This window comes from Arvicanthis niloticus, chromosome 1, assembly GCF_011762505.2.
Source record: "Arvicanthis niloticus isolate mArvNil1 chromosome 1, mArvNil1.pat.X, whole genome shotgun sequence".
Classification (NCBI taxonomy): domain Eukaryota; kingdom Metazoa; phylum Chordata; class Mammalia; order Rodentia; family Muridae; genus Arvicanthis; species Arvicanthis niloticus.
In genome coordinates, this window is record NC_047658.1 from 7,514,429 (window position 1) to 7,528,704 (window position 14,276).

General features: G+C 47.7%; 1 protein-coding gene across 4 annotated transcripts in view; it reads right to left on the reverse strand.

The window, feature by feature from the left end:
• The window catches only part of Ryr1 (ryanodine receptor 1), a 131,001-nt gene that overhangs the window by 24,076 nt on the left and 92,649 nt on the right, over window positions 1-14,276 (reverse strand). For all 4 annotated transcript variants that reach the window (XM_076930947.1, XM_034498479.2, XM_076930943.1 and 1 more), the window contains 5 exons: window positions 14,113-14,201; window positions 13,901-14,029; window positions 13,707-13,811; window positions 11,619-11,700; window positions 9,168-9,355 (listed from right to left, as the gene is read on the reverse strand). In XM_076930947.1, the coding sequence (XP_076787062.1) occupies window positions 9,168-9,355; window positions 11,619-11,700; window positions 13,707-13,811; window positions 13,901-14,029; window positions 14,113-14,201 (593 nt within the window). The remainder of the gene's footprint in view (window positions 1-9,167; window positions 9,356-11,618; window positions 11,701-13,706; window positions 13,812-13,900; window positions 14,030-14,112; window positions 14,202-14,276) is intronic.

Genomic DNA, 14,276 nt, shown 5'->3' on the forward strand with positions numbered 1-14,276 from the left:
GTGGCGCTATTGGAAGGTGTGTAGCCATTTAGGGGGCGGGACCTAGTGAAAGGGCTTTAGGCCTCTGGTGCAATGCTTAAAGAAAGGGATTAGGGGATTGCAGACAAAACACCTAATCCTTCTTGCCTAGTTTCTACTTCCTGGTTGCATCCTTTGCTTTGCAACATACCCCTTCCTGAAAGACTGGCCTCCCCAGAAGCCATATGCAACGGGCCTGTTTGATCTTGCAGTCAAACCCTGAGAATCAGGAACAAAAAAATAAAACCTTTTCTCTTTATAAGTTAATTGCTTTGGATATTTTGTCATAGTAATGGGAATCTAATATATCTTCTTTTTCTTGCATTTTTGTGGTTTTTTTAAGACAGGGTCTCAGGTAGCTTTGGTTGGCTCTAAACTGTCTGTAGCCAAGGCTGGCCTTGAACTTCTGGTCCCTCTATCCCAGCTCCCAAGTGCTGGGTTACACGTGTGAGCCACTGCACTTAGCAAGGAAAGTTGATATATCCAAATCTGTCAAGCACATGAAACATCTTGAAGATGGGACAGTTTTAAAGTGTGTTCCATTTTCAGAGAAGTGGCAAGTTCTTTTAAAACTAATTCTGACCAATGCTTTTAAATCATCAGCTGCAAGGCGCATTGTGCAATGCAAAGCTTTGCTTGGGAAATGAGAGAATGCTTGCTCTGGTGTTTGTAAACGTTTAGAAATTTAAATACCACCACGTTCCATCTCCAAGGAGCTTATGTATCAGATACATTCACCGTCAGCGGCTGCCAACAGGAGGAAAGGAAGGTGGCAAGGAGATTCACCTGCTGGGTGGAAGGCTATGAAGGCGAAAGCTCAAATAAAATAATAACACCCTCCCAAACAGATTCTGATGAACGTCTATAACAAATCTCAGTTGACAGGGCACACAAGGGACAGGACACACAGGAAATGACAGAGAAAGATGGTGTGGCCAGATCCAGACTGCGAGAGACTCTACAGCTGGGGGTTCTAACAGTCTGGAGGCTTGGCATGGGATAAGCACAGAATGTTGAAATAATATTATGGATAAACTGATATGTATGTGGATTTCTTCTCTTAAAAAAATTGTAAGGGCGGGAAAGATGGCTCAGCCATCAATAGCTCTGACTGCTCTTGCAGAGGAACCTAGATTGGGTTCCCAGGACCCACAGGGTGGCTCACAACCTCTGAAACTTCAGGTCTAGGTACCTGACTCCCTATGCTGACATTCCTGGGCACCAGGCATGCCCACACTGCACAGTGTGTTCCTCTGTCCTCTGTGTGTTATGCAGACAAAACACCATAGACATAAACAGAAGAGCTTGGACCAGGGCCATAGCTTAGTCAGTAATGTGTTTGGCTTGTAAGAACAAAGCCCTGAGTTCAATCCTCAGAGGGGGGGAAATTATGTGTATGGGTGTTTAGCCTGTATGTGTTTACAATACCCTTGGAGGCCACAGGGTTTTAAATACCCTAGAAGTGGAATTACAGGCGGTTATGAGCTGCCATGTGGGTGTTGAGAACCCAACCCAGGTCCTCTGCAAGAACAGCCTGTAATATTAAGTACTGAGTCATCTCCAGCCTCAGAACTCATTTTAAAAAGCTGAATGCTTGCTTGTTATCCCAGAGCTTCAAGATAGAGACAGAAGGAACCCTGGGGCTCACTGGCCAGCCAGTTTAGCCTAATTGGTCAGTTCTAGGCCAGTGAACAATCCTGTTTCAACAAACAAGATTCTCAGCTCCTGAGGAATAGCACCTGAGGTGATCCCCTGGCTTCAGCATACCTGGAGGTGCCCACGCATATACACACAGATCCACCACACATGGGGTGCCCACGCATATACACACAGATCTGACACACGTGGGTTGCCCACGCATATACACACAGATCCAACACACGTGGGGTGCCCACGCATATACACACAGATCCAACACACGTGGGGTGCCCACGCATATACACACAGATCTGACACACGTGGGTTGCCCACACATATACACACAGATCCAACACACGTGGCAGTACACACACCCATATGAATACATTGTGTGTGTGGCTTATGCTTAAAGTCCCCAAACTCAGAAGACCAAGGCAAATGATAGTGTGGAGTTCAAGGTCAGCCATGGTGGAACCTGTCTCAAATAATAGTAAGCACACGAGTGGGAAGAGAAGTGATAGATGGAGAGGCGACCCTCTGAAGAAGATTTAAAGAAATGTAGAACAATTATGCTTGCATGACTTTTGATTCAAAGAAATTGTCCCCCAAACCTCCAATTATTGGGAATTTAAGAATTGGAATTCTGACTAAATATTTGACCCTTTTATTTTCAGTGCAGGGGCTGGAACCCCCTACCCCTGCCATCCCCCAGGTCTAGATAGTCAATGACACAATGCCTGGGATCCCAGCATTCAGGAGGTGGAGCAGGCAGTCAAGGTCGTCCTCAGCTACAGAGCAAGACTGCAACCAGCCTGGGCTACTTGAGAATCTGTCTCAAAAAAACTCAAAAAAGGGACCAGCAGGATGGCTCAGCTGGGCAAGCCTGGTGACCTGATTTCAATCCCCTGATTTCACTCTACAGAAAGGTGGGTGAAGAGAAACAATTCAATGAATTTGAACATGTCTGCTGACCTCTAGGCATATTACTGTGTGTTGTGTAAAGATCATCTTGTGTTATTCAAAAGCTGATTTCTCTGCCCTTATGTCTGGCTGTAACCCTTATTCTCTGAGAATCTCCTATCTCAGTGTTGTTGAAATAGGACATTCTCCCTATAGCTCCCCAATTATTTTCTGATTGGTCAATAGAGCTAGCTGCTCAACTGAGCAGGGGAGAGAATAGGGCAGGACTTCCTCCCAGAGTGGGAGGAGGGAGAGACAAGGAGAGGAAGGGAGGATCCATCCAGGAGAAGAGGGTCCGGGAGAGACCACCGAAAAACACCTGGAGCCCAGAGAGCCAGATCAATACTAAAGTGCAAGTATTTGGGGGATTCTGGCTGGGAGGTAGCCAGATTAGTTTAGAGGATTAAAATAGAGTAACACTGCTCTGTTGTTGGACCCTTAAACTTATTAAGTAGGGCTGGAGAGATGGCTCAGTGGTGAAGAGCACTGACTGCTCTTCCAGAGGGCCTGGGTTCAATTCCCAGCAACCACATGGTGGCTCACAACCATCTGTAATGGGATCTGATGTCTTCTTTTGTTGTGTCTGAAGACAGTGACAGTGTACTCATATAAAATAAATAAATAATTAAATCTGTAAAAAGAAACTTGTTAAATAAATATAATAGTTCATTTGGGAGTGCCGGTTGTGGTGGCGCACGCCGGTAGGATTTGCTGAAGGAGGCAGAGGCAGGAGGATCACGAGTTTGAGGTCAGCCTGAGCTACACATTAAAAAAAAATTAATTTGGGAGCTGGCTGGGCTAAGAGGAAAATTGCAACACTCTTTTAAAATGACACTAACAGCCTCCCCTGTGCGCGCACACACACACCTCTCCCCCCTTTTCTTCATAAACAGTAAGAATAAGTAAACAAACAAACAATTCCATCCAATTGGAATCCAGCACTTCAGAGAGTCTGAGGCAGAAGGATTTCTGTGAGTCGTGGGCTAGCTTAGGCCCTGGGCTATGCAGTGATCTTTGAAAAAGCTAAAAGAAAAGAATTGTGGGCAAAACCCTTTCTGTAAATTTAAGGATGTGTTTTATTACAGGTGTACAGATGTTTGTCTGCATGAAGGTGTGTGCCCTGCACGTGTGCAGGACCTACAGAAGCCAGGAGGACATTGGCTCCTCTGGAGACAGTTAAGGATGGTTGTGAGCCACCATGTGGTACTGGGAATTGAACCTGGACCTTCCTCGAGAGCAGCCGCGCTCCTAACCACTGGGCGGTCTCTCCAGCCCTAGTTATGGATGAGTTTCATTTTATTTTTATGTGTGGTTTTGGTTAGGAGTGATAATGTCCTTGTGGCTTGTCAAATAAAAGGAAGGCCTTGTGTGTGCACACATGTTTTGTGATACCACTGATAAGCAGTGTCCAGAGCAGACCAATCTCTAGAGACAGACACGGGGCTAATGGTTCCCAGGGGCTGAGGTGGAGGGAAGGGCTGAGACTGCTAAAGGCTGTGGGGCTCTTTCTTGGGGTGACTGTGATGTTCTAAAGTGACAATTACACCATTCTCCCAATCTCCTCACAACCACCATGCTGGAAGTTTCAGACGGGTGGGTTGATGGCTTGCGAATTACAAGGCAGCAAAGATGTGATTGTTTAAAAGAAAGTCTTAGCCAGCCAGGTGTGATGTCTCAGTATTAGAGGCTAAGGAAGGAGGAACACCAGTTCAAAGCTAGCCTGGGCAACATCGTGAGTCCCTCCTGTCTCAAAACTCAAAAATGTAGTAAACATGGAGGCTGGGGGTGGAGCCCTGGACCTGCCACTCACCCGATGATCACTCCATAGCCTAAATGCTTCCACTTCCTGAAAGGCCTTTTCTCTCCCCTTCCTGTGGTGCTGGGGGTCAAACACAGGGCTTTGAGCTTGGCAGGCACACCCTGTCAGGCCTTGAGACACATCCCTAGAACAATTTGTCGTATCTTTAATGCGGTTCCCACCAAGGAGCCTTGTTGCTGGAAGTCTGTCCTGACATAAGCTGCACGCAGGGAGAGTCATTGTACCCAGCATGGGTAGCAGCACACAGAGCCTTCTCTTGGCTCAACGGCAGAGCACCCACAAACTCACTCGAGTTTGCTGCAATTCTTCAGTAACTTGGTTTACACAAGGACAGACAGTGGAAAAGACACCTGGACACCCCTGCCTGTCTGAAGCCTTCAGAGGAGGGACGAACATGACTGGGAATAGTAACCAAATGAGACGGGCTCAGCGGATTGCCAACACAGGCCCGATGACCCGAGTTCGAGTTCCGCAACTCACAGTGGAAGGAGAAAGCTGACTCCCGACAGCCATTGTGTGACCTCCATGTGCATACAATGGCACCCCCCTCCCCAGTAATGATAATAAATAAAACAAAACTTGAAAAAAGTGACCTCGAATACAAGATGGATAAAATTACTGTTTGGTTAGGCTAAAAGTTAGTAAAAATTTTTAAATGAATTTCCACATAAAAGTCAAACATTCTGAATGGCCAACAGAGCATCATAAAGAAGCAACTCCGTGCTCAGGAGGCAGAGACAGGTGGTCTCAAGTTTGAGGCCAGCCTGGTCTACAGATCGAGTTCCAGAGAAACCCTGTCTCGGAAAAACATAATAGACAGATGGTTGGATAGGTAAATAGATGTATAGATACAGTAGATGATAGATAGGTGATAGATAGATAGATGATAGATAGATGATAGATAGATGATAGATAATCCTTGGAGGGTTGGTACACACCCATAATCCTCGTACCTCGAAGGCCGAGGCCGGAAGATTACCATGAGTTCTAGGACAGCCTGAGCTATGTAATGAGTTACAACCAATCTTGGTTGCTGTGTGAGATCCCGTCTCAAAAACAAACAAACAACAAGCCAAAAATAAACTCCCAAGACTAAACAAGCCCCAGGGATGAGCTCAGTAGTAGGGCATCTGCACAGTGTACAGGAGGCCTGGATTCAATCCCCATCATCACCATAAAACAAAATAAAGAAGAGAAAGATGCCAAGGTCATGAAGCCAGTTCACAAGACAAGTAACAGGAATGAGACTCCATCTGAAGATGCTTAGTTGTGCTCCTACTGGAAGAACCACGAGGAAAGAAGACCCTACCAGCTGTCTGCTATCAGACTGGCAAAATGCCAAAGACTTGTCAATGCAGTCTGGTGTCTAGGCTTTGGGGAGACAGGCGTGCTCACCTTCACTGATGCAAAGGGGAACTGCAGTTTCTACCCAAGGACAGAGGTGTTTATTTTCATCCTTGACCTGGCAGTCCTATGTCTGAAACCCATCTTCTGAAATACACCACACACACACCGACTGCATGAGAATATTCACTAGAGTCAGCAGTGGTCCCTCTGGAGGATGCCGCCTGCTACCTGCGGGGACTCTGCCACGATACATACATGAGAGGCGCCTGGTGCAGACTGCATCCTGTGTGCAGGGCATGGCTTGCAGAACTGTCTGTGGTGTCCCTCAATGCAGCATGGGTTGCAATAGCAAACCACCAGGAACCAAGCAAGCGTCCGTTGACAGGGAATAGGCAAATACACAATACACACATGAAAAAGAATGTTGGTCACCTTTTGAAAATGGGTGGGGAGGCTCTGTTGTCTCTAAAACACGCTGTAACACAGTATGGACAGGGCTGAGATGCAGCTTAGTGAGTAGCATATACAAGGCCTGGACTCCTCCAACATCTCATTAACATGTGTATTATTAGTGCATGCCTATAACTGCAGTACTTGGGAGGCAGGAGGATCACAAGTCCAACATCATCCAAGTTTGTATATCAAGTTTAAGACCACATGAGATCCTGTCTCAGAAAAAGAAAAAATCTTAAAGTAGAGGCTGGGGCCAGGCATGGTGGTACATGCTTTTAATTAATGAATTTTATCCACAGAGGAAGGTGGATCTTTATGAGTTTGAAGCCAGCTTGGTACAAAGTTCCAGACAAATTTGAGAGAGAGAGAGAGAGAGAGAGAGAGAGAGAGAGAGAGAGAGAGGAAGAAGAAGAAGAAGAAGAAGAGGAGGAGGAGGAGGAGGAGGAGAAGAGAAAAAGGCAGAAAAAAAGTAGGAGTGGGAGAGATGGCTCAGCGGCTAAGTTAAGAACATGCACTGGTTTTGCATACAGAGGACCTAGGTTTTATCTTCAACACCCACATTGGGCAGCTAATAACCACCTGTAACTCCAGGTCCAGGGGCCTGATGCCCTCTTCTGGCCTCTGCAAGCAACTGCATGCATATGTGTATAGACATGGTGCAGACAAAACACCCCACATATAAAATAAGCAAGTAAACATAGTGCACACACACACACACACACACACACACACATACACACACACACCACCGAATAATAGAGTCTCCTGCAGGTTATGTAAGAATGAAGGAAAATAAGAATATCAGTATTTTATTTAAAAATGATGATACAACAGAAAAAGGATCAAGACAGGCTTTGATTAATTGCTTTGACATAGGAAGTCTCAAAACAGCCTGCTATAAATTCTGTTGTATAGTTACTAAAGTTCACTCTTATGAAGAGCATTTTGACGAAGTGTAGCAAGCTGCGAGAGGACACATACAAAACGTGTGGCTTAAAGAATAAAGGGCCACCAGGAAGTAGAATGGAGCCAAATTCTCTGTTCAAGGAGATAAACAGATTAAGAGAGAGGTGACCTCGATGCCAGACTTCACCCAGCTACGTTTGTTTCTGCTTTTGCAGTAGAACAAAGGACTTGGTTATTGTTTTCACTTATACTTTAACTCTGAAATGAACTGCAATCCAGAAATGGAGGACACAAACTTTTAACCCAGATCTTGAAGACCAGTGGTCTAGGAATGGTGGTGCACACCTTTAATACCAGCATACAGGAGACAGAGGCATGCATCTCTGAGTTCAAGGTCAGTCTACAGAGCGAGTTCCAGGACAGCCAATTCTATGCAGTGCAGGAGTTGGAATACAGAAAGGTGGTGATGATGTAATAGGACAAGGGGGGCCATGTTCCAGCTCCAGCAAGCAGCAGAACTTGGCAGCTTCAGCCATTTGGCTCTGACTCTGGAGTCAAGAACAGAAGGGACTGCTGGGACAGTTGGTGCTGGTTAGTTGGAGTTAAGCAATTAGCCATTATTAAGACGAACCAGTATCACTGGGGTGAAATCTTCTGGGAAGTGTTTTCTGAGAGCACAAAGAAGCTGTGTTCCAGAGATAGCCAAGGTTGTAACTTGTGCTGCAACTGGACTTGGTAATGTGTCAGAGTCACCCAGTTGCAGGACTGAAGGTGTCATGCAAAGGATTTGAGGCTTGACACCGTGAGAGAACCTGTGAGAGGCTATTGGTGAAGCCTAGTTGCACTGAGAAACCCCAGCATGGTAGAGATGTCAGTACCATGGAATGGCCGCCAGAACAGCAGCAGCAGTGGAGTGGAGTCAGCCAGACCCTGGAGTGCTACAGTGGTCAGAGCTGGAGATGTGACCCGAGCCCTTTGGAGGAAGGAGCCCAGGAGATCACGTGTGCATCTCAGACACTGAAACAAGAAGCTGTAAAGTCAAAGCTGCCTTGGATTCCCCAAGATGTTAAAGATGCCAGAGCCGTGGGAGACCTGCCAGGGAGCGTTCCTGACGGAATAGAACCGCCCGAGAGAGAGAAAGTGTGCTACAGTCAGTGAAGCAGAATGGAGGCGGAGACCTGAAGACTGCTTTGACATCAGACATGGAGATGAGCATTTGCAGTTTCCCCAGTTGGTTTTTGGTCTTGCTTTGGTCCAGGATTTCCTCACTATGCCATTTTGGAATGGTAATGTACAACATGATGTCGGATATGTATGATCTGCTTTTTGATTTTATAGGGGATCACAGTTAAGAGATTGCGTGAATCTCAAAAGAGACTTTGAACTTTGGAGTTGTTGAGATGTTGTTGAGACTGTTATAAACTCTGGGACTTTTGGTGTTGGGCTAATGCCTTTTGCATTATTCTATGGCTAGGTATGGCCTCCAGAGACTCATGCGTCTGAACAAGCCTATGGGGGACAGGGAGTGGAATGTGGTGGTTTGAATATGCTTGACCCAGTAAGTGGCACTATTAGGAGGTGTGGCCTTGTTGGAGGCAGTGTGTCCCTGTAGGGGTGGACTTTGAGGCCCTTCTCCTAGCTGCCTGGGAGACAGTTTTCTCTTAGCCGCCTTCGAAACAAGATGTACAACTCTCAGCTCCTCCAGCACCATGCCTGCCTGGATGCTGCCATGCTTCCTGCCATAACGATAATGGACTGAACCTCTGACCATGTACGTCAGCCCCAATTAAATATTGTCCATTATAAGAGTTGCTGTCATGGTGTCTCTTCACGGGAATAAAACGCTAACCAAGATGCCTCTCAAGCCCTGGGCCCACAGGCATAAACCACCACACAGACCATCTCAATGCTACAGATAACTGAGGTTAACTGAGAAGTCTCGGCCCCAAAGCAGCCAGCCAGGGTGGTGCCGCTGGCACTTGGTAATCCTTCCTGGATCCCGGCTCACCTGCTGTCTGGCACCCACCTTCTGGAAGTCCTTCTTGGAGATGAGGCCACGGGGATCCGTGACGTAGTCCTGGAAGGCCTCGGAGCCTACGATGTCCTTGAGTTTCAGAAACATGTCGAAGAACTTGAGGATCATCTCCACGTTGGACGAAGACTCCACAAGCATGTCCACCATCTGCCGCGCGATCATGCCGTTCACCACGTTTCCTGCAGGAGACCTGGGTCAGTGCCACCCAGCAGAGCATCTGCACTGGACCCTCTGTGTCTGCTCTCTCTCTAGCTCAGAAGCCACCCATGGCTTTCTAGGACCCACCTACTAGGTGGGCACTTCCCGGTCCCCTCCGGAAAGAGGATCGTCCTGTGTTCTGTGGTGGTGCCATGGCCACCTTGGTTTTGATAAGGTCCACCCCTCTCACTGGGTAGAAAGATTACCAGTGAGGACAATGGAGACACAAGTCAGTAGTGGGGGCCACATGCCTGGAGGCTGTGTCAAGAATGCCTCAAGAGGGGACTGGAGAGATGGCTCAGTGGTTAAGAGTACTGACTGCTCTTCCAGAGGTCCTGAGTTCAATTCCCAGCATCTACATGATGGCTCACAACCATCTGTAATGGGACTTGATGCCCTCTTCTGGTGTGTCTTTATGTATTCATACACATAAAAATAAAAAAAGTAAAAAAAAAAAAATAAAAGAATGCCTTAGGAGAACCTTATAAGGGAAATATTGCTGTATGATTTCCCCGGCAAGAAAGACTTGGAGAAACTTACAGGTATACAGCTGGTAAATAGGCAAGGGAGGATTCGCACCCAGAGCCTTGTGAGCGCTGAGCTCACACACCTAAAAGCTCCATACTCATGAAGCTGGGCACGGAGGCACATGTTGGAAATGCCAGCACTTGTGAAGCTGAGGCAGGAGAACTGTCATGAGTTCTAGGCTAGCCTGATCTATAGAGTGGGACTCTGTCTGGAAAAATTAAAAGTAGAACACTTGCATATGCACCCAGCATGTATAAGGCCTGGGTTCTAGAGTTCCATCCCCAGCACCATGTGTAAGAGAAACGACTTGAATGCCCACCAATGGAGATGGAGTACTATACACCCACTTAAAAGAATCAGGAGGCTGGGCATAGTTTTCTGATAGAGCACTAGTTCCCAGTGATAGAGGAGTGGACAGGAGGAGAGGGACGGAGGGAGGGAGGGAGAGAGAAATTTGAAATGTTTTTTTTTTTTTTTTTTAGCTAAAATATTGTTTTGTTTTGTAGTTTCTGAGATGTAGCCCAGGCTGGTCTCAAACTATATGTAGTTTAGAATGGCTCTGAATTCTCGATTCTCCTCTCCCAGCCTTCTGTGCGCTGAGATGACAGTTGTGTGTCATTGTAACCATCCCCACCACAGCCATCATCTTATGTGTACGGTGCTTTGCCTGCATGCATGTTTGTAGGCTACAAATGTGTGGAGCTCTCAGAGGCCAGAAGAGGGCACTGGATCCCTTGGAACTGGAGTTATGGAGCTGAACCCAGGTCCTCTGGAAACGCAGCCAGTGCTCTTCACTGTCTTAATTGTTGAGCCATAATCTTCAGGTTTTTTGTTTTGTTTTTGTTGTTGTTTTTAATGTGTATGAGTGCTCTATCTCCCTGTATGCCTGCAGGCCACAAGAGGGCATCAGATCCCATTACAGATGGTTGTGAGCCACCATGTGGTAGCTGGGAATTGAACTCAGGACCTCTGGAAGAGCACTCAGTACTCTTACCACTGAGCCATCTCTACAGCCTCTCTGTTTTATTTTTTCAAAGACAGGGTCTCACTACGTAGGCCTGGCTGGCCTGGTATAGGTGTGTCCACCTGCCTCTGCTATGGAGGAGTGATGCTCACTGCTTGCTGCTTGCTCAGTTGATGCAGGCCAGAAGAAGGAATCAGATCCCATCACTGATGGCTGTCAGCCACCATGTGTGCTGGGAATTGAACTCAGGACCTCTGGAAGAGCAGCCAGTGCTCTTAACCACTGAGCCATCTCTCCCATCTGCCTGCTCCAGCCCTAGTTTTTGTTTCTTTGAGAGAGACCATTTCCATTAGGGCAAGCTGACTTATGTAAGTCAGGCTACTATTATTGTTATTATTATTATATTAATAAAGGCTTTAAGTTGCTAAATTTGGTGGATATTTGTTATGCAGCAAAACTGATACTATCACTATCCATGTATTATATTAGTTTATTTAATACATCTTAAATTCATAGATAAAGTCTCTCCAGGCAACCCATCTCACTAAAATGTGTCTGTGGAATCAATAAATTAGCATCCATTTAGTCAGAGCTCGGAAGATGTCTGCTCATCTTGTGCAGTGTTTTCCTTATCACTGTTGTCCCCAGCATAGCGTCAGGTGGGGCTCAGTGGTAGGGTCTCGGGTCTCAAGCACCATTCTTGGGTTCGCCTGGACCCCTGCATTGCTCCCTACCCCACCTCTGGTGCTCACCTTCCAGGAGGGACAGCAGCATCACCACCATGTCCTTCTGCAGGTCCAGCAGCTCCTTGAGTAGTTCTATCTGGCTGGAGTCCTGGAGGGTACATACCAACTGTGAGAGGCTGCTCCCATCCCTGCAGAGTGCCTTCCAACTGTTTTGGGCTCCCTCACCTATCCAGAGGGGCCTAAGTCCTCTCCCTTCTCTCTCTTACCTCTGAGGGAACCCGTGTCCAAACATGTTCCTCGGAAGCAGAGGAAGGGCAGAGAGACAAAATGTGGTGTGGGGTTGGCACCCAGGGGCAAGTGTGTAAGGGGTATGAGGCTGGCAGATAAGGAAGCCGGGAGCCTTGGCGAGCAGACATTCAGGCCAGAGTGAGACAGACAGACAGACAGACAGGGAGATACCGTGGACAGAGACTCAGATCTTAGCAGGATGACATTCCAGCGTGGTGTCTGGTCTATGGGGTGGTCAGCCATGCCAGAGCCTACTGTGATGGGTGGGTGGCAATGTGAGGAAGTGCAGGAGGAAAGACTGCTGGTGAGGTAATCGGCCGTGCCACTTCTGGTATGCCATTTGGGGATCGTAAGTACATGGTACATCCCTGGCCACAGCGTCCAATGGGGAGCTCACAGAAACCTCTGCCAAACCTCTCCCCATTGTGGCATCTGTACTGTACTGAGTCACACATATGTGTCATTTATGACTTACACATGAGCTGTGCAGCTACCTAGCTGCTCTGTGAGTCACTCATTCTGACCCTAATGCCACCTACGGTTCAAAAGTTTGGTATTCTGACCCAAGGTCTAGGATCTCAGCATCTCTAGGTTAATTGGGCCTGGGCTCCATGCCTTCCCACGAGCCTGTCTCGCCTTAGTTGAGGGGGAGAGCTATAATTCTGTCAGACCTCATGGAGCTGACTCCACATCCTGGATCCAGGAATGAATACATCAGTAGGTCTGGCCAACCCGAACTTGCTTCTCTGGCTGAGACCACTGGCAAGCACATGACCCAAGATAGCAGCCAAAGAACCTTGGGTCTTTTATTTAAAACTTTTATGAAAGACCTTTTTTACACTGCCTTGAGCTGTTAGTGTGGTGACGAGAAGCCTGGCCACCATTTTTTTTTTTCCCAAGCCCTAACTAAATGATTCTGGGCAGGGGCTCTACCACTGAGCCACACTCCCGGCTCCTTGCATTGAATGTCCCTTATAATTTGCATCTAGAGTATGGCTGATGAATTATCACAATAATACTTGAAAGTTTGTTTCCGCCAATATTTAAAGATTACACCAACATCACAGGTCCAACTGTACTGAGAAACTGAATTCTCAGTTTAACTCCTTTCAAAGTCAAATGACATCATATAGGATGCCTCTGGCACGCTGGACAAATAAGGAGGTCTCTGCTTCCTTAAGACACTGCTTTGTGGGAAATTATATGGAATACTTGTCTGCCACCTGCCGGGCAGTTATTGTACTACACCAATGTATTTGGAGTGGTTAGGTTGTCTAGCGCCACGTGGTTGCCTGCAGTGCACAAACTCGCCTAGCTGTACACGGAAGCCTTGACTAAGTCTACCAAGCTGAAGCACACAAAATGGACGAGGTGTGTGAGAGGCATTCACGAGGCCAGGGAGGAGCAAGGCGGCGGGGGGGGGGGTGGGGGGAAGGAGAGGGCAAGTATTCTGGGAGCAGGGTCCTTACATCATGGGTACTTGGCACGGGAGTCTTCTGCCGCAGGCAGGGTAAAAGAAGGAACAATCTTTCAGCCCCAGGTCCTAATCTAGAAGCACAGTCCCACCCTATTCCCCAGAGCTGGAGGAATCTGGGATGAGCTCAGTAGAAGGAAAATGATACGAACCAATCAGAGGAGAGTTCTGGACAGGAGGGATGGGCTCCGAAGTCAAACCAATGGAAATATAGGTGGGAAATGAGCAGAGTGGTGGGGTAGAGGAAGAAGCAAGCAGAGGACCAATTCAAAAGGGGTTTGAGGAGGGAACCTGTCTGGAGCCTGCGCAGAAGTAGGGAACGACCAGTGGGCCAGTCTGGGGACTCTGAGGGATGGCTGGAGGCAAAGAGCTGATCTCAGACGAACTCAGACCTGAGCCAGCTTCATCATCATGTGTGCGAACACGTGCAGGAAGCCCACCACGGCATCCCAGAGGCGACTGTGCGCCAGACTCTGCTGGTTTCCGGTGCAGGGTCCCTGGGGAACAGAGGGTGGCCTGAAGCCCCAAGCCGGAGTGTCGGATGCAGGCAGCCCTGCCTCCGCAGGTCCCCGAGTGCCGACCCTACCTGGATGTACTCGGTGAGGCTGTTGAACACTTGTTTAGCTACCGACATGGCTTTGGAGAAGTTTCTCTTTCCCTGCTCCTCGATGACGTCCTTGCCCGAGTAGTACCAGTAGAAGTCACTGATGGATTCCTGTGGGCACGGGAGTGCTGGGGCCATGCTCAGTCCCTCGGGCCCCTGGCTCAGGTCCCATGAGGCTGGCCACCCTTCCTTACCTGCAGCCGCAGGAGGTAGTCCACTGTGCAGATGATGATATTGATGGTGGTCGTGTTCCCAGTCTGTGTCCGCAGGTAGTTTTGGAAATCTGAGGAAATGAAAAATGTGATTCATTCGGTGAGCGCCCGTGTATGTGGAGACACCAGTGTCTATTCATTTAGGA